General features: G+C 40.2%; 2 protein-coding genes across 11 annotated transcripts in view; both read left to right on the top strand.

Annotated features, from left to right (window-relative positions):
* Window positions 1-466: 466 nt before the first annotated feature.
* On the top strand, window positions 467-6,160 carry FGF19 (fibroblast growth factor 19). Its single transcript, XM_033006921.2, has 3 exons — window positions 467-1,029; window positions 1,104-1,207; window positions 4,629-6,160. The coding sequence occupies exons 1-3, from the start codon at window positions 816-818 to the stop codon at window positions 4,959-4,961; spliced, it is 651 nt and encodes a 216-aa protein (XP_032862812.2). The 5' UTR covers window positions 467-815; the 3' UTR covers window positions 4,962-6,160.
* A 4,340-nt stretch (window positions 6,161-10,500) lies between these two features.
* LTO1 (LTO1 maturation factor of ABCE1) overlaps window positions 10,501-23,713 on the top strand; it is a 31,737-nt gene continuing 18,524 nt past the window's right edge. For 6 of the 10 annotated variants that reach the window (XR_006164592.1, XM_042784502.1, XM_042784501.1 and 3 more), the window contains exons 1-4: window positions 10,501-10,620; window positions 11,228-11,333; window positions 13,260-13,330; window positions 14,246-14,363. Coding sequence is in view for 9 of the 10 variants with exons in the window: in XM_042784502.1 (XP_042640436.1) it covers window positions 10,562-10,620; window positions 11,228-11,333; window positions 13,260-13,330; window positions 14,246-14,363 (354 nt within the window). In the remaining variant the exon portion in view is untranslated. Of the gene's footprint in view, window positions 10,621-11,227; window positions 11,334-13,259; window positions 13,331-14,245; window positions 14,364-14,728; window positions 17,495-18,055; window positions 18,974-23,713 lie in introns of those variants that run through there. The other 4 variants (XM_042784495.1, XM_042784494.1, XM_042784496.1 and 1 more) reach the window with 4 other exon arrangements.

Genomic DNA, 23,713 nt, shown 5'->3' with positions numbered 1-23,713 from the left:
GCGGCAATAAAGCCCGGGAGCAGCGCTGGCCCGCCCCGAGGTGCCGCACAGGGCCGTACCGGGCTGTACCGGGCCGTGTAAGGGCTGTACCGGGCCGTACCGGGCTGTACCGGGCCGTGTAAGGGCTGTACCGGGCTGTACCGGGCCGCCCCGTCGCGGCTCGGGAGGGGGGCGGCAACCGCTCTCCCATCGCTCCCGCCGCTGCGGCACAGCCCCTGCCCGGAGAGGCGGCCCGAGGTTTAACAAACATTCCCCGAAGGCGCAGCTCTCTTCTTCCTGCAAAGAAAAATAAAAGCTGGGCCGAGGCTGTGGCGGAAGCCGAGCTGAGGGCAGCCTCAGCTCCGGCGGGGGGGGGTCCCTCACCTCCGCATCGCCGCTCGGTGGGTTTGGGGGTCACGCACGCCCCACCCCCGGCCCCCTTCCCGGCGCTCGCCTCCGGGCAGGGGCTGCGGGACCGGCAGTGCCGCCCGGCCGGCCCCTCGGGGCGGCCCTGGGCCGGGGGGGCCCGACCGGGAGGGGTGGGGGAGGAAGGCGCGGAGGTGCGGATGGAGAGGGAGCGACTTCAGGGTGTCCCCTGCGAAATGATGTCACCCGATCAATATTTTCGGGGGGAGTGACCGATCCGACCAATTCCCGCTATGAAATGGGCTCTATATTGGAGCTGGATGCAGCCGAATCGATCGGGCTGATAACGGAGAGCTATAAAAGGCCGGGGGGGTGGCTTCTCCCGCGCTACATCCCCCAGGCGCAGGCAGCGCAGCCAGCGCCCGGCCGCCTCTCCTCCGCTCCGCGCCGCTCCGCTCCCCTCCCGCGGCATGGGGCCGGGCCCCGCCGCCCTGGCGCTGCTGGGTCTCGCCGCCGCCGCGGCCCTGCCGCTGCCCGACGCCGGTCCGCACGTTAACTACGGCTGGGGGGAGCCGATCCGGCTGCGGCACCTCTACACCGCCAGCAAGCACGGGCTCTTCAGCTGCTTCCTCCGGATCGGCGGCGACGGGCGAGTGGACGCGGCCGGGAGCCAGAGCCCGCAGAGTGAGTACCGGGGGTTGGCGGGGGCCGGGCCGGCCCGCGGCCGCGGAACTAACGCCGCTCTCCCCCCTCCGCAGGTCTGCTGGAGATCCGCGCCGTGGCGGTGCGCACCGTGGCCATCAAGGGGGTGCGGAGCTCCCGTTACCTCTGCATGGACGAGGCGGGGCGGCTGCACGGGCAGGTGAGCTGCGACGGTCCCCGCTCCCCTGGGGGACTCAGCCCCGGGCTTGCCTCGCCCAAGGGACATTTCCAGCCCGGTCGCCGCGCTGAAACGGCAGGCGAGACCAACGGGCTGATTTATTTGGTTTTGGTTTTACCGCTGTGGTTGGTAACGGGTTAACAAAGCTTTCAGGTTCTCCCCCTCCCCACACCTCCTTTTCTCTATAGGATCGGTGATTCTTGTCACTGTTACTGCCTGAGAGGCCGTCAGGATTATTAGAAGGCAGCAAGGAGACATCATTTAGAAAGCAAAGCATGTATTGCATGTCCCCTGCCAAAATACACTGAAAATACAGTCCAGGGCAAAATCGCGTTGATGTTTAAAAAGCCTCATTGGTGGATGGCTGCGTTTCTGCAGCAGAAATTAAGTCACACCGTGGAATCTGAATAATTTCTCACGGTTCAGGTCAGGTATTCTGAAAAAAAAACAAACAAACAAACAAACAAAAAAACAAACCAAATCAAACCAAACCAAAATAAAACAAAACAAAACAAAAAAACAAACCAAAAGAAACAAACAAAAACAACAACAACAACAAAAAAATCCACCCCAAAACCAAGTTTACTCCTTTGGAAAGGAGATGCAGCCAGATGGCTGCCAGGCATGTACATCCCAGAAACAAGGGGCTACCATCTCTTAGATAGTACCAAACAGAAACAGGATTTCAAGGGGAAGGAGGACTCTTCCCCACTGTCCCACTCCTGGCCTGTGACAACTGCACGCCTCTGGGACTGCAAGAGATGGAGGAGTTGAGTGACCCACTGACACCACTTTGTTAGGTCATGTTTTTTCCCTAGGTATGTCAGTTCATCAGCTAGTCATTAGCAGCAATATAAACTTGTTTTTTAAGCCACATGGATAAGTTACTCTAGAATAGGAAGAGTAAGATTCATATTCAGTCTGTTTATAACTGCTTTGTGGGAGCCTGAGTCTGAGAGAGTGCCGGCTTTTTATTATGCCATAGTAAAGATACAGCTTGATTCTCCTTCAATTACTCTGGCAAAATTTCCAATTATTTCAATCAGGCAAGGACTTGGCCCACTGTCAAAACTCCCAGTGTCTTTAATAAGCGCAATATTGATGTAGTGATGTTTTTAAATGCGTATATAACATAGGATTAAGCTTTTCTTTCTGAATTTACTTGCTTTTCTGGGCTGGAATTAATCAATGCTGTGATAAGGTGCATAAGTTCAGAAGATATGGTAGGTCAATTATTAGCTTAATGTTTTAATGTATATCCAAAGCAAAATGATCAATGAAAACAAAGCAGAGCCTGGATCCTGCTCCCATCAGTGCTGCCATCTGGACTTTAATGGTCCCAAAATTTTAAAATAGCTTTTGTACAACACAGTTTTGAAGGTGAATGTGTATGCCTTGACTGAGGCTGTGTTTGTTTGTGTGTAGCATTATTTGCAGGGTTTTTTCTGAAAATATGACTGCATGTAGCCATGCCATCGTGTCTCTCTGTTGTGGACACCTGCTGCCACCTCCCTGCTAAGAGCCAGGGGGGCAGCTCCCCAGGCAATGCTCCGCCTCATCGGCGCTCCGCTCCGGAGGGGGGTAACAAAAGGGCAGATACTGTGTATAGGGATTGAACTGGGCAACCACTTGCACTCCTGAAACATGCCCTTTTTTAACACTGCAAAACTGATGACTAGGGTTGACTTTTCAACGTGTGGTATGCTGTAGTCTGTACTTTAGGGGGTGAACATGTAACTGCCTAATATACTGACATATGATAAATTCCTCCTGTGAAGAAAATTATCTGGAAATACTTAAAGTGTGTTTGGTACTTGTTTAAAAAAATACATTAGAGATTATCCCAATGAAATGAAGAGGGAATTACATAGTTGGGACATGGGGGATGTAATCAATAACTGTTATTTGTAATGTGCACTTGCTCAAGAAGCTTTTTTATTTTGTCATCCTTACTAGTGAGGCTGAGCACTCACAGAAATAAAGACAGCTAGCTAATAATTCAGCCATAAATTTTTATCACAGACACATATTTTTCTGAGATATACTGTGTATAGAAGGACAAATATTGCATAATTTTGTCTGGAGAAAACACCTTTTTTTATAATTAATTGATTAGTTTAAAAAGGGATTTTTAAAGACAACCAAATGCATGCACTTAGTTGTACTCCATATTATCGAGGGTGTTTGAGAACGAACTGAAAGGTATGAAATATGTTCTCTGTTCAGACAGGCAGGGCATTCATGTCACGACACTTTTATCACTGCAGGCTGAGACATAATCAGCAATTGCCTTTTATTGACCATGAGTTCAATCACCTGTAGTGGCTGAGCCTAAAATAGCACTGGCATTGTAAGAAATACAGTGCTTGTGTAAGGACTTGGAAAGGTTTGACCTGGCAATACAAAATCCTAGTATGCTATCTGTACAGTATATCACAAATGTATTTCTACAAATTCATACCTAAGAAAATACACTCTATACAAAATCTTAACTTGTGCTGTTATTAATTTGACAGTTCTAACTAATGTCTAGTGAAAAAATAACACTGTGTTGACTGGTCTTTTATAATTTCAGCAAATGCTGAGTGAAAAAAAAACGGCAATTACCTTTTTAATACTGTTTTACTGATTGGCCATGTTTGTGTAAACACTGTTTCTGATAGCACTGCCTTTCTACAGACCTAATCCTGAAGCCCTTATACAGGCAAATCTCTGATAGACGCAGAGTTTTATACCTGAGGATTGTTAGGTCTCATGACTGCAGTTAAGGACAGTTTATCTAAATGACCACTGTCCTCTGAGATTCTTTTTCCCTGTGCTCAGGACAGTGTAAGTGTGATAGCTGTGGAGAAGTATACATCCAGGGTTCAAGGCTTATTTAATGTGATGGACATGCATTAATTTCAGTTCTGGATTAGGTCTTTTAATGGCCTTGTAACCCAAAATGCAATACTATGTGCAACATGGAGAGAGCTAGTGGAATGGAATGGAATGGAATGGAATAGAATGGAATGGAATGAAATAGAATAGAATAGAAAGAACAGAATAATATTTCAGTTGGAAATTCAGTCAGAAAACAGTCATCTCATCCAACTGCATGACCAGTTGAGGGCACTTCATCTCGGTGGCTGTGGTCCATGGCTGAAAGAGCAGTCACCAGAGCAACGGGTCCCACCTGCATCCCTGTAGCAGCCAGGCAGCGGGGCAGCAGGCAGCTCACCAGCATGGATCTGGCAGTGGGGTTTGCAAGGAGCATGGAATTGGGGCACCTGTGACAAGCCAGAGGTTCACTCCCAGTGACAGCAGAGGGGCAAGCACTGGTGGCATCAAAGATTTATGTTGTGGATGAATACAATGAGTCTGGTGGGTGTATTTGTAATTCCCATTATTCCTTGCTGTTCAGCTCAGGTATTCCACTGAGGATTGTTCCTTTGAAGAGGAGATTCGTCCAGATGGCTACAATGTATATAAATCAAAAAAATACGGAATATCGGTGTCTTTGAGTAGTGCCAAGCAAAGACAACAGTCCAAGGGGAAAGATTTTCTTCCACTATCTCACTTCTTACCTATGATCAACACTGTGCCCATGGAGTCAACAGACTTTGTTGAATACGGTGATTACAGCCAGGCCTTTGAACCAGAGATGTACTCCTCACCGCTCGAAACAGACAGCATGGACCCCTTTGGCATCACCTCCAAACTGTCGCCAGTGAAGAGCCCCAGCTTTCAGAAATGACTCAGATCATACACACATGTTTTTAAAGAAATATTGCAGAATACTGCAGGTTTTTTAGCTTTTCATGTAGTGATATTTCAAACTTTTTTGTATATTTCAGCATGGAGCCAGCCTTTTCCTTGCAATGTATTGTACCTGTAAGAGATGAGTGCCCAGAGGCTATCCTGTAGTCTAAAGAATTGGCTATCCATAGTTTTATTTGGAAAAGAAGGGTTAAATAAGAAAAGTTTAGCAGCTTCATCAGAGTTCCTCCATTACCATGGTGATGATAAAATAATTATAATTTTTCTACATGTACTTCATTACTACATATATTCACCTGTTATTTCTGCTCCCAGGAACAAATACAGAAAACTTTTTCCTCTTCAGAGGCCTTAAAGACAAATATTTGGAAGAAAACACAATTAAGGAAAACCTAGCAAATGTGGTTTCGCAAACTAGAGTTAACGCTGTTTCTTGAAAAGCTGCTGACAACCTTCTGGGAAAACTTTCTATTGAAAGTATACCACTGAAAAAAACAATTCTGCTTGTATATTGTGCTTTTTCTTCCCTTAGGAAATGAGGGAAAATAGGGAAAAATTTCTTCTTTCCCTTATTGCTAAAGGGTACTTTGGAAAACTGGATCTTTGATTTCTTTTATGGGCTAATTTATGTTCACTGTGACATCAGCATCATCCAGCAGAGAGTTCTCATTAACATGAGTGAGAATTCAGCGTGTGGTTGGAAGAGTGCACAGAACTAACATTTATGATCATCACGTAGGGAATAAGCAGTTCAAATTAGTGTTTAAATTAAGGTTCTGTTGTAAATAAGCATGTAAGTTGTTAGCAAATGGAGAGAAAGACCAAAAATGGTTGATGTATAGGTCAAATCAATTGCAAAATAGATTTTCATGTTTAACCTTTAACCGTCAGCAATTCTCTCAGGTCCCTTCCAGGCTTGATTCTGCATCTGTGAAAATCAGTGGAGAGACAGTTTAGTGACTTAAATGTGGCGAAACTGGGTCAGCCACACCATTCTTGCAGGAAGGGATTATGAGTACGTCATGGCCAAAGTGCAGATGTCTGATGTCTTCAGTTCTATTCTCCTATTGCAACGATTTGATGAAGGAATAACCAAGGTGAAACCAAAGAAAAAAAAAAAAAAAAGCAATGTGAGAAAAGGGTTCAGGGATTCTACTCATTTTCAAAGGTTCATTTACAATAGAGATTTCTATACAAAAAAAAAGCTCTACTAGAAATACTGGTGTTCTTCTGACCTAGCACTTCATTGCCAATGCAATATTTATAATTAATTTATTGAATACATACATCTGTTTATTTTGTTACTGTTATTTATGCTCAAAATTATATTTATATACTCCTGAAGGTGGGTTTTTTAGTTGTAATAAATTTTGTGAAGTTTTGTAATCATGAAATTTTAGCAAATGATAGCTTTTTAAATTTCTGTCCATTATCAGTAGTGTAATGTGTACATTTGCAATAAAAAAAAAAATCATCTTCAACACAGAAATCTAGCGGACTCTTTTGTCATTCCTTTAGTCTAGAGACTTCAAGGAGCTTTAGCGAACTGCGGCACCTGGCTCCACAGCAGCCATGTGAAGATGGTGTCCCTTGGGAAGGTGGCATAGTCGAGGTACCACAGACAAGGACACGGAGAGAAAAAGGGGTTTTCCCAAAGTTAGACAGTGAATGCCAAGGCTGGAACTCAAGTCTGTCTGCTGCCAGTTACTGATGAGCTCTATGTGAAACAGAAATTTAAAGAAAATTCTCTGTTATGGAAGGGTTTTGGAAACAGCTTATTAAATTTTGACCTTGGCATATATGAAGGTCATTCCATCTAGTCCTAAATTATTATTCCATTAATACAACAAAGGAGTGAAGCTCAGTTTTAAGCTGTGTGAGTGTGTCTTGTTGTTTTCCTCCCATTGCTCCTTATTCAATCATAGAATAGAATCATAAAACCATTTAGGTTGGAAAAGACCTTTAGGATCCCCGAGTCCAACCATAAATCTAGCACTGCTAAGTCCACCACTAACCTGTCTCCCTAAGTGCCAAGTCTACATGTCTTTTAAATACCCTCAGGGATGGTGACTCAATCACTTCCCAGGGCAGCCTGTTCCAATGCTTGACAATCCTTTTGGTGAAGAATTTTTTCCTAATATCCAATCTAAACCTCCCCTGGCACAACTTGAGGCTGTTTCCTCTTGTCCTTTCGCTTACTTCTTGGGAGAAGAGACTGACCCCCACCTCACTACAACCCCTTTTCAGTGAGTTCTAGATCTACGATGGTGAGTGCTGCCTGTAGACATCATCAGTCATACTTCACCTGCACTAAAGCAGTCATGGATTTGCATCCCATGCAAATCCATTGATTTATTCTATGGATTTATTCTATAAAACATCCCTTTCATATTTAATTTATGTCATTAAACCCTGCCGTTTGCACTGCTTGCAGCCTTCAAGGTGCTGGACACTGAAAGGAGTGCTAACCCCCAGCTGCTTGGAGGAGGCCATTCCTTGGGGCAATGGAAAAATTCCCTATCAGGTGTGGTTTCTGTGATTCTTCTTCAGCTATGCAAAATCCACCTGCAAAATATAAAAAGTCCTGGGGGTGGAAAGCTGCTCCCTTTTAAAAATGGGAACCATACGCAACAATGCATCCAGGGAGAAAACTGGACATTTTTGCCTGAAAAAGATGTTGCTTTCTGGCAGGAAAAGAGACTGAATGTTTCCATTTGGAAATGCTGTGGATTACAGGAACTGCAGATCTCTTGACTGGCAAATATCTCTCAGAGTGTTTCCCATTCTCTTTTGTGCTGAGCCACTGCCACACATCCGGGGGGTTCCTGCTCCTCATGTTCTGGGAGATGTAGTCCTGTTTTTCAAGTTGTTTTGTTCAAAAAGTTTTCAGGCTTGGGGCATTTTGTTTTTCTGTTTTTAATCAAAATTCCAATTTTGATTAGCCACTATATTTTCTTTGAACATTATATACCTTTCAAGACTTTTTTTTTGTGAAAAATAATAATTAAAAAACCCCTAGAAAAAAAAATATGAACTTTTAAAGTTTGGTCAAAAAAATCCACTTTTACTTTTCTGCTTAAAGGAAAAAAAAAGTACAGTTTTGATGGGAAACACAGCAAATAACATAGTTCAGAGGGTACACTGTTTAATTTAACCAGTGAGAGATTTTTTTATGTAGATTTAACATTGTTTGTGAACATTGCTGAAGAGTGCAAAGATGAGCAACCTTACATTTGTGAACAGCATCCTGAGCTCTCTAGTGACCCTGTTTGCTGACACCTTTGGATTTGCATCTTCCACCAGCAGCACAATGTTTCTTACTGCAACATCATGGTTAGAGGTTGGTTCAATATTTACTCAGACGGAGGAAGGAATGTCAGGAGCTAAATTACCCACACCGCTTCCTGGAGCACTTTAGTTTTCCTTGGAGGTTTCCCACCCAAGCTCTGACCAGACCTAGCTGTTTTGCTTATAAAATCTGACAAGATCACAGCTTGAGATGGAAGGATTACTGGAAAATGCTTTCCCTACCATCAGACACCTGATTCAGTCAGGAACTTGGTGTGCAAAACCTCGAAACACCATTGCCTTTGGTTCTGTGGGAATGTAAACACCACCACCACCATTCACTATATAAGTCCTGGTTGGTCATAGTTTCTCAAAGACAGTAGGACAACTGCAGTGCTTTCATTTGCAATAGTACATTTCACAGCCCTAAAAGGTTTTTAAAGGTCAGGTGTCAAATGTCTCCTTGTGAAGTCGCAGTTGGAAGCTATGATGTGCAAATACGAGTTGTTAGAGTAGTGGGAAGGCTGTAGGAAAGGAGATACTGGGCATCTCCATTTCCACTTTGGGGAAGTGTGAAAAGCTATAAATCTTTCATTCAAGAGCCATAATATCAACTTCACCTCTGCTCAAAGCACTGAAACAATGTTTGTGGAAAATTTGAGGCCACTCTTTCTACTTGGCCAGTGTACTTTGTATATGAATGGAGAATGACATGATAAATTAAATAAATGTACTTTCTTTCCTCAAAATGTATGGAAGCCAACCCTCCTTTTGGGCAACTTTAGATGCAATGAAAGCAGAGATTAATTTCCATTGGAAGCAAATTGGAGTGCAAAAAAGACATCATTAGGAATTTGGGGTGAATTTGTGACAGTCTAGGCGCACAGAAAGTTTATCAGGAGCCCTGCTGGATGAGACCGTTGAAGGTATGTAAGAATGCCCCCAAATGAGGCTAAAGTTTCATAGTCTTCTCCCCAGGACTTTATTTTCAGCATTTTTTCATCAATCCCACTATCCACTGAGATCAAAGAACTTGTTTTTCATTAACTTCCAAAGCAAGATTTAAAGTGTGGCTATTAGCTTAGAGGAAACCTTCAAAGATGTCTTATATTTTCACTGACACCAGTGAAAAGTATGTGTTTGATTGTGATTGTGTGGTTGTAGAGCAGGTGGGTATTCTCACCCAGCAAACCTTCAACGATTTCATGTGAGATCCAGTGATATCTACACTTTAATGCAGAAAATGAGCTGGCTGGCTGACTACATAGTTGCTCTATATAAATCAGTAAAGCCTGCTGTGGCGGAGCATTTTTAATGAACATCTGGTTAGCTAAATCTTTAGTAGCATGACTTTATTTTCACTCTAATGTAGTTTTATGTTTTCTTTAGACCCATCTCTGGATTTTAAAGCTTTTGAGTTCTCTGCCCTCCTGTGTTTGATTCAGAGGATAACAGACCCCCTGTACCCGTTTGGATTGGCAGACTACCTTGGTGTGCACAGAACCACATTTTGATTAAATATCTGGAAAAGAACAGTGTAAATTAGCATTAAAATATATGTTTATAAATATGTATAAATGCTTTCTTTCACCGGTATTGATAACAAATAATTGTTTTAATAAAGCAGTCTAGAATGGCACACTGAAGTTTGGTTTGGGTATTTACATCAGAAATATTTACATTTTGGGTAAGTAAATCAAAAATATACTACTTGAAGATCAGGAACTTCTCAGGTCAACGCAAAACCGGCTTGTACCGGAGCCCAGGAGGTGGGTGTGGGGGCCTGAAAAGGAGACTCCCACTTTTCCCGCTATTACCACTCCTGACAGCTTCACGGGAAAAAGACCGCATTTGAGCGCTTCGCTGGGACCGCTACTTTTTTTCCCGGGCCGCCTCCGGGTCGCGCCGCGAGTCCCGGCGGGGCACCGACGTTCCCTTCCAGCCACGGCAGCCGCAGCGATGCCAGCACCGGGCTGGGGGGCGGAGGGGACCGGAGAACACCGGCCCCCCCCATCGCCTCCTTCCCCCTCCCCGGCCCGCCGCGGCGCTCGGGCGCCCCCTAGTGCCCACACCCCGCGCCACTGCGGCGGCGTGAGGGGGCGGGGCGAGACTGCAGGGGGCGTGTCCACTGTCTCACTGGGCCCCGCCTCCTAGCCGCTCAACGCGGGGGGGGGGTGTGGGTGTTTCGGGCGCCTGCGCACTGGCGCCCATCTGGCCCGCGGCCCCTCCGGCTTGCCGTCCTTTTTCCCGGCATGCCGAGCGGTGGCGCGGTTGGGCTGTGGAGTCGCGATGGCGGCCGCGTCTCCGAGCTGCGACATGTTCGATGAGATCGTGATGGCCGAGGAGAGGTGGGTTTGGCGGGGGAACCTCGACTGGGGCCCGGGGGGCAGGTGGGGCCGGAGCGGGACTCCTCGCTGGCCGCGGGTAAGCGTCGGCCAAGGGGCGAGGGAGGCGAGCCCCGGGCCTGGGCCTGGGTTTGGGTTTGGGTTTGGGCTTGGGCTTCGGCTTCCACAGCCGGCAGCGGGAGCAGAGAACGAAAAAGTGAGGGGTGAAGGGCGGGTAATAAGCCCGAATAAGGGGCGAGGAAGGAGAAGGGCAAGGGAACCTCTCTTTTCTTTTGCTGAGCGACCGGCCTGCTCGATCTCGGCTCTTCCACCCTGTGGAAACTTGACCCGGAGTTGGGCACTTGTAGCTCGCAGTGTTATTCAGATTAAAGCCCTGAGCTGGATTTCCGAGCGCGTTGTTCTTGGCAAATTACTATAAACTTGTTTGAAAAGGTTACAGTGTGCAGAGTTTCATTTTAGTTTAAATCAGTGATGTGATATTGCTAAATATGGGTTGTTGCATCTTGGAGGTGATGCAGCATGTCTTTGTTTTTCTGAGTTTCCTGTGTGCGGGGTGAGTTTGGTGTGAAATGAAAACAGATGATGGAGAATTACCTTTCTGTCTTTACAGGTTTCATAGTGAGGGGTATCAGGAGGGGTATGCTGAAGGCAGTCATGCTGGAGTTGTTGAGGGAAGGAGGTACGGATCGCTCCATGGTGCCAAGATCGGATCTGAGGTAAATGGGAAAATACTTCAGAATATCAGTGATTTTGTAATTAGAAAATTCCTGTAAAACAGAAACTGTTAGGCAAAGTGTGATATGTTGGTAGTCTGAGGTTTGCTATGTTAGAGGGCTTTGTATGTGTCCCAGAGAACCCCTAAAACTAGTATTTTGGTTTGAATAGTTAAATAGATGGTTTTGTTTTCTGAGACTATTTGCTATATGGGATTTTGATTAATTTTTTTCTGAAAGGCAGGATAAAAAGAACCATTCAAACAAGCTTGCTCAGAAGAAAATTATGATGGACTGTACATTTATTTTTGTAACCCAGAATTGTGGTTAAAGGCCACTCTGTACTGTCTCATGTGGCTCAGCATTAGGGAAAAATGTGGGATGTTGAAACACCCTGGCTAGAGAACCATAAAGGGGTAATTCTGGGTGTCTCTGCACTCTTTGTTATTTCTAATACTGGGAGAGTTTGTTGGTTGAGGCACAATTAATCTTTAGTGGATGGAGTCAGTTCTGTGTATTGCCACACAATGGCATGCCTGAATCAATAAGCCCTCCTGAAAATAAAAGGACTAGAGGGTGGTGGTGGGGCACCCTGATTGTCTCATATGTTCAGCTCAAGTTTGTCGTAACATGGACTGTGTTCAGTGCTGTAATGTAGGTACGGTATTTTTGGACCTGAACTGTATTTTTTTCAGCTTTGGTGGGAAGCTGTACTACAGGATTCGTGGCAGGCCTTATTTCAAGTACAACACTACAAATCTAAATCGAGTTGATCTATTGAAGACCTTTGGGTAATTTGGCAGTTTGCCCTTTTGATGTTTTCAGATTTCAGAAAGTTAATTACCTACAGAAAGAACAGTAGCAATGGCCTTCATCCATTCTGAAGGGAAAAAGGTAAACTGCCAAATTCCAAAAGAATAGTTACTGTAAAATTTTGGTTTGTATTTGGGTGTGAGAGATGTACAGCGATGAAATGTTCTCCTACTTATGATACAACTATCTAGTTCCAAGATGAGAATGTTAAACAGCATCTTCCAAAGCTGGATAGAACTACCAGACATTTCCACTCCACTCTGAAGTGGTTTGTAGGCCACAGGAGCTTACGAGTCAGCAATGTTTTGTAAGTTTAAATGGCAGGTGTATGTACAAGCACATGTGTGGACCAAAGTGGGATTAGGCTCTGATTCTGGACTTTATTTCTCAAAGTCAGCTGACTTGTGTTTCAGGTGTCTGCATTGTTTTTCTGTGAATACTAAGTCACTTTTGAAAGGGACTTCAGCTGACTTACCCAGTTGGTGCATTTAAGAACTTATCTATATTCCTATTTAATTTGGTGTCCACAGTTGTAATGAAAAGTTCTGGTAGCAAGTCTAGCTTAGTGAGCTCCTTGTGTTTCTTTCTGATGCCATGCTACCCTCTTGAGCTACTCTGATAGAATCATTTGGGTATTAACTCAGAAAAAAAGTGTGGTTTCCTCTTTGGTTGACTTGGTAGATCCCTGAGTCCAGCTGGAACACCTTTTTGTAGGACTATGCGTGGGCTGCTTAAACTGACAGTGCTGCAAAAACTAATACTTGGCAAAACATCATAAATAGGTTTTCAACTGTCTCCCTACTATCATATGTTGTTAAATTTGAAGGTTCAAAGCATATGAAATATGGCTAGTGTTTTGCAGAATTGCTTTTTATGCTGCATTTTAAATATTTTTTCCTCCAGTGCTGAACAGATTCTTACAAGTTTTCTGACTCTTGTACTGTGTAACACAGCCCTCGTTTATCCTACCCTAATTTACTGAACTTTCCAGTGTAGAGACATGTTTGTCTATCCAGTGATTTGTTTCCTGAAGAATGGGATATAATATATTGCTTTACTTTTGACTATATATACTGCATGTATTTTTTTTTCCCTCATTGCATTATAAATTTGCAGATTGGCTGCTACCTTGGGTTTGCACTGACATGGCAGTGTCTGCTCCAGAAATGCACGAATGAAAAGAACAGGTAAGGTTTAAAAAGAAATTACTGTTCCTTTAATACTGTTTCAAATGCCAGTGTCCAGTTTTACCTCTTCCCCAATACAAAAGAAATACCAAAAAACAGAAGAAAGGTGAGCAGAGAGCCACTGGGGTGGCATCATATGCTGGACCATGTGATACCGAAAAGAGAATAAGGGAACTTGGTTTCTTCAGCCCACAGAAGAGAAGACAAGGGAGATACCTAATTGTGCCACATAAAGGGAAGTTCTAGATAAGGTGGAGACACATTCCTTGCAGAAGTGCACAGTGAAAGGACAATAGACAGCTTTCACAATTTGAAACAAGTTCTAATGGGTCATAAGGAGGAGGCCACTTCAGTGCATGCATCTAAGCGCTGGGACAAGTTGTCCAGAGAGATTAAAAGCTCAATCTTTGTAGATTTTCTTTGTAGCTTTGTAGCTTCTGCAGAAGGTGGACTAGGTGACCTCTAGCTGTCCCTTCCAGCCTATATTTTTCTATGAATTTTATTATTTTCTCCATGTTTTTTTTTTCTGCCCAGTTTTGATTAATTTATCTCACAGAATTGCCACAATACTGTCATCCATTTTGATATGTGTTCTGGTGAGCTTTTTTATTGCATTTCTTTATTTCATTCAGTCATTTAATATTTCTGAAGATTCTTGAGTATTTTTTAGCTTTTGGCAGGTAAGTTAAAAGAGAAACCTTTGTCAGTTGTGCTGCAGCTTCTTATTATCACTTGAATATGTTAAAAATACAGTTGGTGAGCTAAATGGGAGAAGTTGAATTAATGGAGGGCTGGGTTCTATGCTCTGAATTACTATATATAAGTATTAGTAAAATTTTTATATTGAGTGACTGAAAAAACTTCTGTAGTAGGCTTATTGTTTTTTCTGTTTTGTTTTAATTTTTTTTTTTTTAGCAAAAAGGTAAGGGCTCTGGATTCATTAATAGGGATGATTCAGAAATTCCCATATGAAGACCCCACTTACGATAAGCTACAAGAAGATCTGGAAAAAATCAGAGGAAAATTTAAACAGGTTTGTAGGATTAAGTTGTTATTTTAGTACAAAATGATATTCATTTCTGAAAATATTTAGTCTCTAAACCTGCTTAAAACCACAGTATTTGTGCAGAGCAATTACTGTTCTCCTTTCACAATCATAGTAAAAATACTCTAAATGAAGTGAATTAAGTGAAAATACACGATAACTGAAAATTCCCCAACTGATACAGATAGCAAATGCAAAATAAAAGAAAAACATTAATTCAATAAAAATTTAAAATACTATTTGACAATGAATTACAAGTGGGACCAGAAGACAAATGGAGGAATTGAGAGTTTTGTTGAGCGTTCTTCCTGGAAAATAGATGCTTTGAAACACTTCTGTATATTCTTTTTTAGGTTTGTTCAATGCTAAATATTCAGTCTGATTTTAGAATTGGTACTGAAAGATCTTCACTAACGTTTTGAATATAACAGATGAAGATAAACATGGATGACCAAAGAAGAAAAAGAACAGATTAAAAGAACATATAACTGGAAAAGTGTTTATCTACTCTTAATTTAAACCAAAATAGTGAAGAGGTGCTAAACACTAAAGGGGAAAGGGAAAACCATTTAACTTCCAGTAGTACTTCTCATGTCATTTAACATTTTTTATCTCCAGGTTTTATTTAGGATCACTGGAACATTAGTGTGTGAACCTGTTAAGTAGAAATATTTGCTTTAATTCCTCACTAGCCTTGCACTGATAGATTAATTCCTCAAAAGGAAAACATATGCATTTGCAAAGTTTCCTTATTTAAAGGGTGTATGTTATTTAAAAATCTGTGTATGCAGATGATTCCGTTTACACGATGTGTAGATATTATAGATGAAGTAAAATACAATCAGTTGCCTGCAGACTTTGCAGTAGGAAACAGTTTTTGTGGGTAAAGGATAGAATGACAAATGAAGTCAGAATGTGAAGGAGAAGGATTAAGATACCTGCCTATAAAGTAACTGCGTCTCGGAACGTGAAATTTGCACTTTCCATGAGTTCTGCAGACTGATGTGGCTGGAGGGAAACCCCACCTAACCCCCCAAAACCCAAATCCAAAAAGCTAGCAATTTAAGTGATCAGTGAGAGAAACATGACTACCCGAAGAGTTGTGATACTGATTTACTGTATTAATTAGTACCTTTTATCAAGGAATAGCTTTTTATTTTCTGGTCTTGAAGATGTATTCTTTACTCTTATTCCAAAAAATGGTTATCATCAGCTAAATGTATTCAACTATGTTGGTTTAAGAGAAATACAGTCAATTAATTTACCTGAAAGATATTTTAGATTGGGCTACTGGATGTCTTTGTATACCATTTGCAATATAGTTATATAATGAATTCTAGAAGACTTTTCATCGGTTGTAACGTATGCACATCTGGCTAAGTCTACATGACATTGTGTAGCTTCATAAACACAGGTTTGACTACCATGTGTATCAGAAGCTGTATGCAGGGTAAAGTATCTCAGGTGAAGGACAGGTTTTAATATGGCCATATCCTTAAACAGCACTACTTTGTGCCATATAGACCTCAGTTCTGTTTTACTTGTACAGCTTTTTCATTATACAGGAAAATAAGCAACTTGAGTTTTTAAAACGTAGAATGTGTATTCACATCTGGGATGTGAAGGACATGCATTCTGCTAGATTTTTTTTGATTTGTGGACTCTGAAGTTAAAAACAGTTTTGTTGACTGCATGAAGGGAGTGGCGTGCATATGTATCAGCTTATTTCAGAATAGTCTTTTTGTCTTTTTCCTGAGTATGCAAGTATGACAATAACAGAGGCTTCTCTTAACTGGTTGCTGGTGTACTTTTTCGTTTGCTTAATTGTCTTACATGTGTAAGTGTTCAGACAGCTTTGATACATATAGTTGAGTGTCAGGGCCATCTAGTGGAGGAGGTTGTTGTATTGTGTAAGAGTTCACAAATATTTATATAGATAGAAGTTGTTAAAATAGAGAGTACAGAACATAGGTACACATGATACAGCTCGTCTAATTATGTGGTGAATTTCTTTGAAATAAAGTAACATTGAGGTAGGTTTCGTTTGCAGGTTGTTTCCTCATTTGAGACCTTGGAAGGGACATGGCATCATTGATGGCCTCTTCATTTAGGGCAGTTTGGGTACAGGTGGCTTTTAATTGTTATGCAGCTAAACCACTGGGAACCAGAACAAGCACCAAACTGCAAGTACCTGAAAATAGAAGCAAAATAAAATAGCATACCTTGTAATCTCAGTAAATAGACATAAAACAAAAAGATTACATACTAGAGAAAAGAAAGCTAATTTGACGTAGTAATCACTTCAGAGAAATGTAAATTTGAAAAAGTTTGTTTCTGCATCCACAAACCAGTTTATTTGTGCAAATCAAAGGATTTTACCTGTTTACTTCAAATTAATAAAAGGCACTTTAATCTGTGATATTAATCTGTGATTAACTTCGACTCAAAATATTTTTTTGCTGAAATCTGTGAATTATGCTTTAAATAAACTCCCCCTGCATCTTGGTCTAAAGAAGTCAGTTTTGTTATTCTTCAGAATGGTAGTACAAAGAGAAGCAAACACTGGAGGTCTAAGTATTCCTATCTTAATGCAGCCTTTTTTTGGAATCTTTGGACATGGTTTACAAAAACGTATGTAAAAGTGAAGGACGGGATGTGAGAGCTCAGAGTGTCTGTGAAGCATTTGATTAACAGAAGTGTATGATATGTAAGTTATATGCAAAGTGCTACTCTAGAGATTGTATCAAAAACAAAATTATTTTTGTTTGACTAAGGAGAGAAAGGATCTTTACAGATCAAGCAGTCAATGACTTATTCTGGAAATTGGTTTGGTGGGTTATTGTCTTGTATTGCTTTAATTTTATTTATAACAAAATAATATTATTTCAATAAATTATTATATAAATATATATGTACATACACACATTTAACTGTAAAGATTGTAGCAAACAGGATTTCAAACTGGGATATGCCAGGTTTAGGGATGTCTTTTAGATCTTTAATTTAGCTCCATATGTCTCTTATTCTACAAGTCTATTTTTCTGAATATCTTATGTTTTATGTCTTGTATGGGCCTGACAGTGTTTATTAAATGAGGTGTGGTTAAAAATTCTGTTGAATATGTAGTCGGATACTTTCTTTGGTGCCAATTTCTTAAACCGTTTTTTGTGACAGAGTGGTGGGGTTTTCTGTGATGTTCAGGGCTGTAACAGTGGGGTCTTCACAGCGTACTGTAGGGGTATATTTACACTTTATTTGCAGCTAAGGAGTTAAAGCCCAGGTTGAGTGAAGAATATTTTTGACTGATGTGAGATGTCTGATGTGACTCATTCCAAATAATTTTACATTTTGAGTACTTAAACACTTCAGAACATGCTTCTTGCCAACATCAAGAGTGGCTGAGTACCTAGCTTTTTTAAAAGTTTATATTTTTGCCTGTTTCTCAGATCAGTCACCTAGAAAATGAGGAACATTAGTTATCAAACACCTGTGAAGGGTGTGTGCTTAAGTCAACTAGAATGCTAATGGGGGGAGGGAAATCAAAATTTTGAAAACCGGTATTCAATTTTGTGAGATACAAGCATATGGTTTCTTTTCTTCTGATGCGTTTCCTGTTATGTTAACATCTTCCTAAAAATCTGTAAGAAATTAAAACTAATTCTTATAAATGACTTCATTAGTTTCACACCCTGTTTACTCATCCTGTGCCTTGAATGGTCAGGACTCAGATGGAAGGAAGTGTTACACTGTAATTAAAGACCCCATCAGAAGATCCTGCACAGAGATGCTGGATAAAGCTTCTGTGGACTACAGTCAGTCAGACATTTCCTGTTTTGAATGCTTGTCTGTGCAACTTTTAAGTATTGCTTTAAAGACTGGGTGAAAAAGATACAGAAAAAAAAATGCAATCTGGTAGATTACAATATTGGTTATTACTAAAGCAGGACATAGAGATTGTGGCTTTGTGCTATATCTTCAAACAAATTTGGAATTTTGCAGAAAAATACTTGATCTGTTAAGAACAGATAAGATGGAAAATTTCTGCTAAAATTGTCTAAGTTGCTAAGACTTAAATATATCGCTGTATTTACTACCTCTAGTTATTGCTCAGTAGTTAGGGAAGAATGCTTGAAACACTTAACTTACAAATTTCTGACTTGCCTGGGCTGCGTTCTAGCTTGTTTTGTTTCTTCGTGATCATCTTTCAGCTGAAACTGTGGAATACAGAATTTTATTAAAAGGTGGATACAAAGCTAATTACTGCTAGTCTACTGAAGTCGTTGCAGTCCAGAACTTGTAACTTCTCTTTTTGTGATGTGTGATGAGTATAAGAAATAGTGATTTTTGAGAAATTGGCAGAAAATGGTAAACTGGACTACAGTGAATTAATTCCCTGCAGAATTGCATGCTGATTCAATGCTGTCTTAGCCATGGCATCATCAGCTGCTAACAGCAAATCAGCCATCACTAGAACATGTAAATCTGGCTTTGTAGGTTATCTCTGTCTTTGTACTACATTAGTACAGTAAAATAAAAAAAAGTTTGTTAAAGCTTCCTAGTAAAATTCATGAATAAAGCACCTGTTATATCTTCATTAAGCAGCAAACTCTTTCCATTTGTTGTAAACTGTGAAGGGGATCAGTTTCAACTCTGAGTGAACATCTGTATTCAACAGAAATGGGTGAAATAAATCAGAGAAAAATCTGGGTATGCATTTGTTCTCTTAAAAATCAACCCTGTAGGAGTAGTCTGGCTCAATCAGATCCTATGATGTTTTTCTGAAACAGTGTTATGATAATTTACATGTGGATGTGTAAGGAGAAACTGGCTTCCTGGTTTGGCATGCATTGTTTGGTTATGTGACTTTTTGATCTGATTGCATTGAGGTATGAAATAGATAAGCAATAATGTGCTCTAGTATGCACATAGAACCTGTGCAAACTGATGTTACCAGCTTTGTGGATATATGCCATTTAGAGGAAGAAAAATACAGACTGGTTTAAACACTGGTTTTGTAGGATTATTTTTGATGAGTAAAGTACACATTTTGGTCTGTCTTTAGGATTTCTAGAAAGGTAGCATATTTTTATTGATAATTTTTAATTAGATTACATTGAGATAAAATTAAAAGTTTTATTTTTTTCAGTAGATCAGTTCCAAAGTTTATATAGGTTTTGTTTTTTGAAGAGATGCAGGATAGAGTTTGAATCTGAGATATATTTATGAATACTTATTTACACTTTGGCTGTAAACACAGCTTCCTGTATTTGGAACAAAGGGAGATTGATATATCAGAAGTCTACCTGCTCCCTGATACTCCACAGTGTTTTTGAGTAAGAACTGATATACTTTTAAGATACATGACTCACCCCATAGAAAGAGATCAAATAATCTGAATTTTTGAGGTTTTAAATCCATAAATCCTGTTCTATCTACATACCTTTTTGAATGTAAAGTTTTAATGCCTACCTCCACATCAAGGTATGACAAGAAAAGAACATTAAAAATGAAATCTTTTATAAATAAAAATCATGCAACTGCAGGCCTGGATCTAATATTTATTTATTTATTTACTCACAAGCTGCCAAAGTTGTATATCTTATTAGATACAGCCTTCTGTTTCAAGATCTGATTTAATAATCTTGTATTCTTTTCGAGTTTTGTTCACAAATAAAAGTGGGTGCCTTCTCCCTGGGTGGCTTGTTTGAACATTTGTGGTGGTTTCTTTTGCTTTTTTTTTGTGTTTGTGTTTTGGTTTAGTTTTGTTTTTTGTTTTTTTTTTTTATAATGTCCTGTAATTACTTAGCAATGTTGTGTGCTTGAAAGGGAATGCTGATATCAACGAATGTAATTTTCTGTAGGTAAAAGTGTGGGCAAGCAAGATGAGGATGAGACTTCTTGTCAGGGTAATTGCTTTTTTAAACAACTTCTGCAATGATAGCAGCATGAAGCACTACACATTTTTGATGAACTGCTGGTGTGGGTATGCATAATAATTTTAAGGATATAGTTTGAATCTGCTGGAATATTAGAATTATCTGAAGTCTTTCTGGATTAGAACATTTATTTCTGATGGGAGTTTGTTCAGGACACTCCAGAGAACAGAGCTGGATCAGGCAGATAGAGCTGTGTGTGTGTGATACTATAGCTCTTCCTATTCTTCGTAAAGTGAAAGGCTTTGATTTGAAACAAAAGGCTTAGTATTCTGTTAATGTTATAATTCTTTATGTTCTTGGTGCTACTCAGTGTGAATGTTAGTGCCTTTTGAATACTGCCCTTTGCAACTTCTTATGACAATGGGTTCTGGTCTAATTACAGCCTAAAATTTCAGCTTTTATCGTTTAGCAAGTAACCATAAAGACTCTCATTTTACAGTCTGCCAGAGTTGTTTTTTTAATGGATAAAGTTATGACAGTATACTTTACCACAGAAATGTATATATCACCAGAGAAAATGGAGATTTGGGAGGTATGAAATGAGTTCTGCAGCAAGTTTCCAGTTGCAAGTTTTGGCATCTAGGATTGATGTATAAAGGCCAACTAGAGCAATCTAGTACTGAAGCACTTCAGTGTGTCCCAGTGTTTGGAATTGCAGAACCAGCTCAGCCTCTATTGATGGTAAAAGTAACAATAAAAAAGCTTTGTGTTCTATTTTGAAAGCAGTCTTCTAAGTATATATCTCCATGTACTCAGACTTGAAAATAATGGTTCTCTACAGAGGCAAGTAGAGATTTTAGAGCTCTTGGATTCTTTGGGATTGTCTAGACTACACTGTGCAGTGGGATTCTATCTGGGCTAAAATCCAGTTTAATGCAGCAGAAAGAATATCCCTATGTTAGAACAAAGCACTGATGTAACTGATGTATGATGCTGTTAAATACTCAAATAAGCTTGGTTTTAACACTGCTTATATAATTAATTCATTTGTGGCTAGCTTGAGTATCTCTTCGGCCTTTGGCATTACACTGTGGATATTCCTGCCTTAATCACAGGAGTGTTTATTCCCTAAGTGTAATGATTACATTCTTGCAGCATTTTTATCCAAAGATTCTTTAAGTACTTTGCAACTCCTGAACATAAATCTATCTCTTCCAAATGATATAATACTATGCAGAAAGAAATATGGTCACTAAGCTTATCTGAAACATAGCCAACATGGGAAACTTTGGAAATCTTTACTAACGTGAAGTAGTACCTGTTCATTCTCAAGAAATATATGAAAGGTAAAGAAAATCAGCCACAGTAAATGCCAGTTGATTCTGAAGTGGCTTGCTGTAGAATGCTTTTAATTGTTCTGTCATATTTCATATATATATGTGAAAAATATGTGTGAAATATATATAATTTCATATATATATATATATGTAATTGACTAGTAAGAGGGAATTCTCTGTATCTGTTTTTGGCATGGCAGAATTACCTACAGAAGTTTTATCTGAATAGATATAAGAAATAGCATATAGCTTTTGTCTTGAAAAATTAGAAAGCTTGTTTGTAGTTGTACTGAATTGTATGGGTGGCATCTGAAATAGTGGCATTGTGACTGAAAACTTATTTGTTTATAAGAAAATTGTGGAGTTTATTGTAGCAAAAAGTTTAGACAGAAGTCTGATTCTGTCTAGTTTAGAGACAGGATGCAGAGGCTGAATAAACTTCAGTATTTGTCACTGTCTTTCACTTTTTTTATTGTTTAGTAGTGTATTTTGCTGCTTTATCTCAGTCTTAAACCTTCAGCATCTTCAGGGTTCTAGGGAATAATCAACACTGCATGGAATCTTTCTTGGTAGTAGGAACTGTGAGTCAGCAACCCTTTAATTTTTTTAGTTGCAGCTATTGTTCCAGCAGCAAGCTTTACTGCTATTGTCCACTGTTTGTCCAGCTCACGTTTACTGGACTGTGGGAACGGATTAGGGTTTCATGGCTTTTTTTTCCTTCTTGCATAAACTCTTGATCAAAGACATTCCTTGGATGACAAAACACTGTATACTGTGTCACACAGTCCTGACCAGACTGCAAGAACAGTAGTTTAAAAACACATGCCTACATTGTTCTCTAAACTGGTGGGTTTTTTTTTTTCAATATATGCGCAGACATTGAATTTTTGAGACCCCATTTACCTCCTTTAAATAACATACAGAAGTTATTTTTAATAAGCACTTGACAGTTTCTAAAATACAAGTAAAAACCAAATTAGGCTGAAACCAAGAATCGATATAGTAGTATGTCACTTTTAAGCAGAGCTAGAGGTGATGTCAGCAGTGTATTTCATTCTTGAGGAGATAGGAGATGCTGGTCATGGGGCAGTTAGTCAAGTGCACTGGAAACCTAAAACCACATGGATCTAGGCATCATGTTATGTGTCATATCCAGAACACATGAGTAAGATGGAGAATGATTTGAGCACAGTTTGGGAATTCATAACCTTGCTTCACCATAGGTGCATTGTTAGAACCACATGTTGAGAATCTGGCTCATTATAGTTGTATGTCTTGTTGCTCTTTTAAGTTCTCTTATGCAATAAGATGAGGACAGACTTCACAAAAATCCAGTAGCATAATTATTTCTCAAACTAATGAGAAACTGTGTTAGAGAAAAATGTGGAGAGATTTTTTTTCAAGCAGCTTTGACTTGATTTGCCTGAAATTCTTCAGCAGAAGCGTGGGAGAAGGGGAAAGTGATCCCTGAAGACACCTTATGCAGGTTTACAGAGGGATTTAAAAACATGGAGGACTATAAATAGGTGATTGAAAAGTTGTTTGAGGATGAGAGAACACTTGTGTTTCCACAGATATGAGGCTTTGCATGTATTTGTTTGACTCTGCAGCACTGTTGAGCCCTATCATGCAGAAGTGAAGGCAGATGAAAACTTTCACTTATATTAGAAAGATATTGTCCATAAAGGAGGAACCTTTCTGTTCCTTTGCAGTCTAAGGGTCTCCATGAAAAGAGAAACCTGAATTAATATGTGGCTGGTGGATGTATTGTCTAAGGAACGAAGTGGTCATAGTGAATGACTGAAATGGCTACAGAAATACTGAGTCAGAAACATGAAATAACTGTATTATGTTTATAAGAAATAATGTTTACTGTTGAGTAAATAATTGCTGATGCCTTATGGGAATCTTGAGAAAATGTTATGTCTGTGCATATAAAAAAACCACAGCTATACTTAACAGTGTACATTTGCTCAAGATCTGGTCTTCATACTTAAAAGTAGCCAGCAACTGAATGTAAAGCACTATAGCCTGCGAGTGTTCCAGGAGCAAAAAAGTGGTTCAGAAATAATACCCTGTATTCAAACAATCTATAGCGATAAAATCTAATAAAAGGAGAAATAAC

The sequence above is a fragment of the Tyto alba genome, unplaced genomic scaffold (genome assembly GCF_018691265.1).
Source record: "Tyto alba isolate M040663 unplaced genomic scaffold, T.alba_DEE_v4.0 Super-Scaffold_8, whole genome shotgun sequence".
NCBI lineage: Eukaryota > Metazoa > Chordata > Aves > Strigiformes > Tytonidae > Tyto > Tyto alba.
The sequence above is the reverse complement of the archived record's forward strand: the minus strand, read 5'-3'. Positions and strand labels throughout refer to the sequence as shown.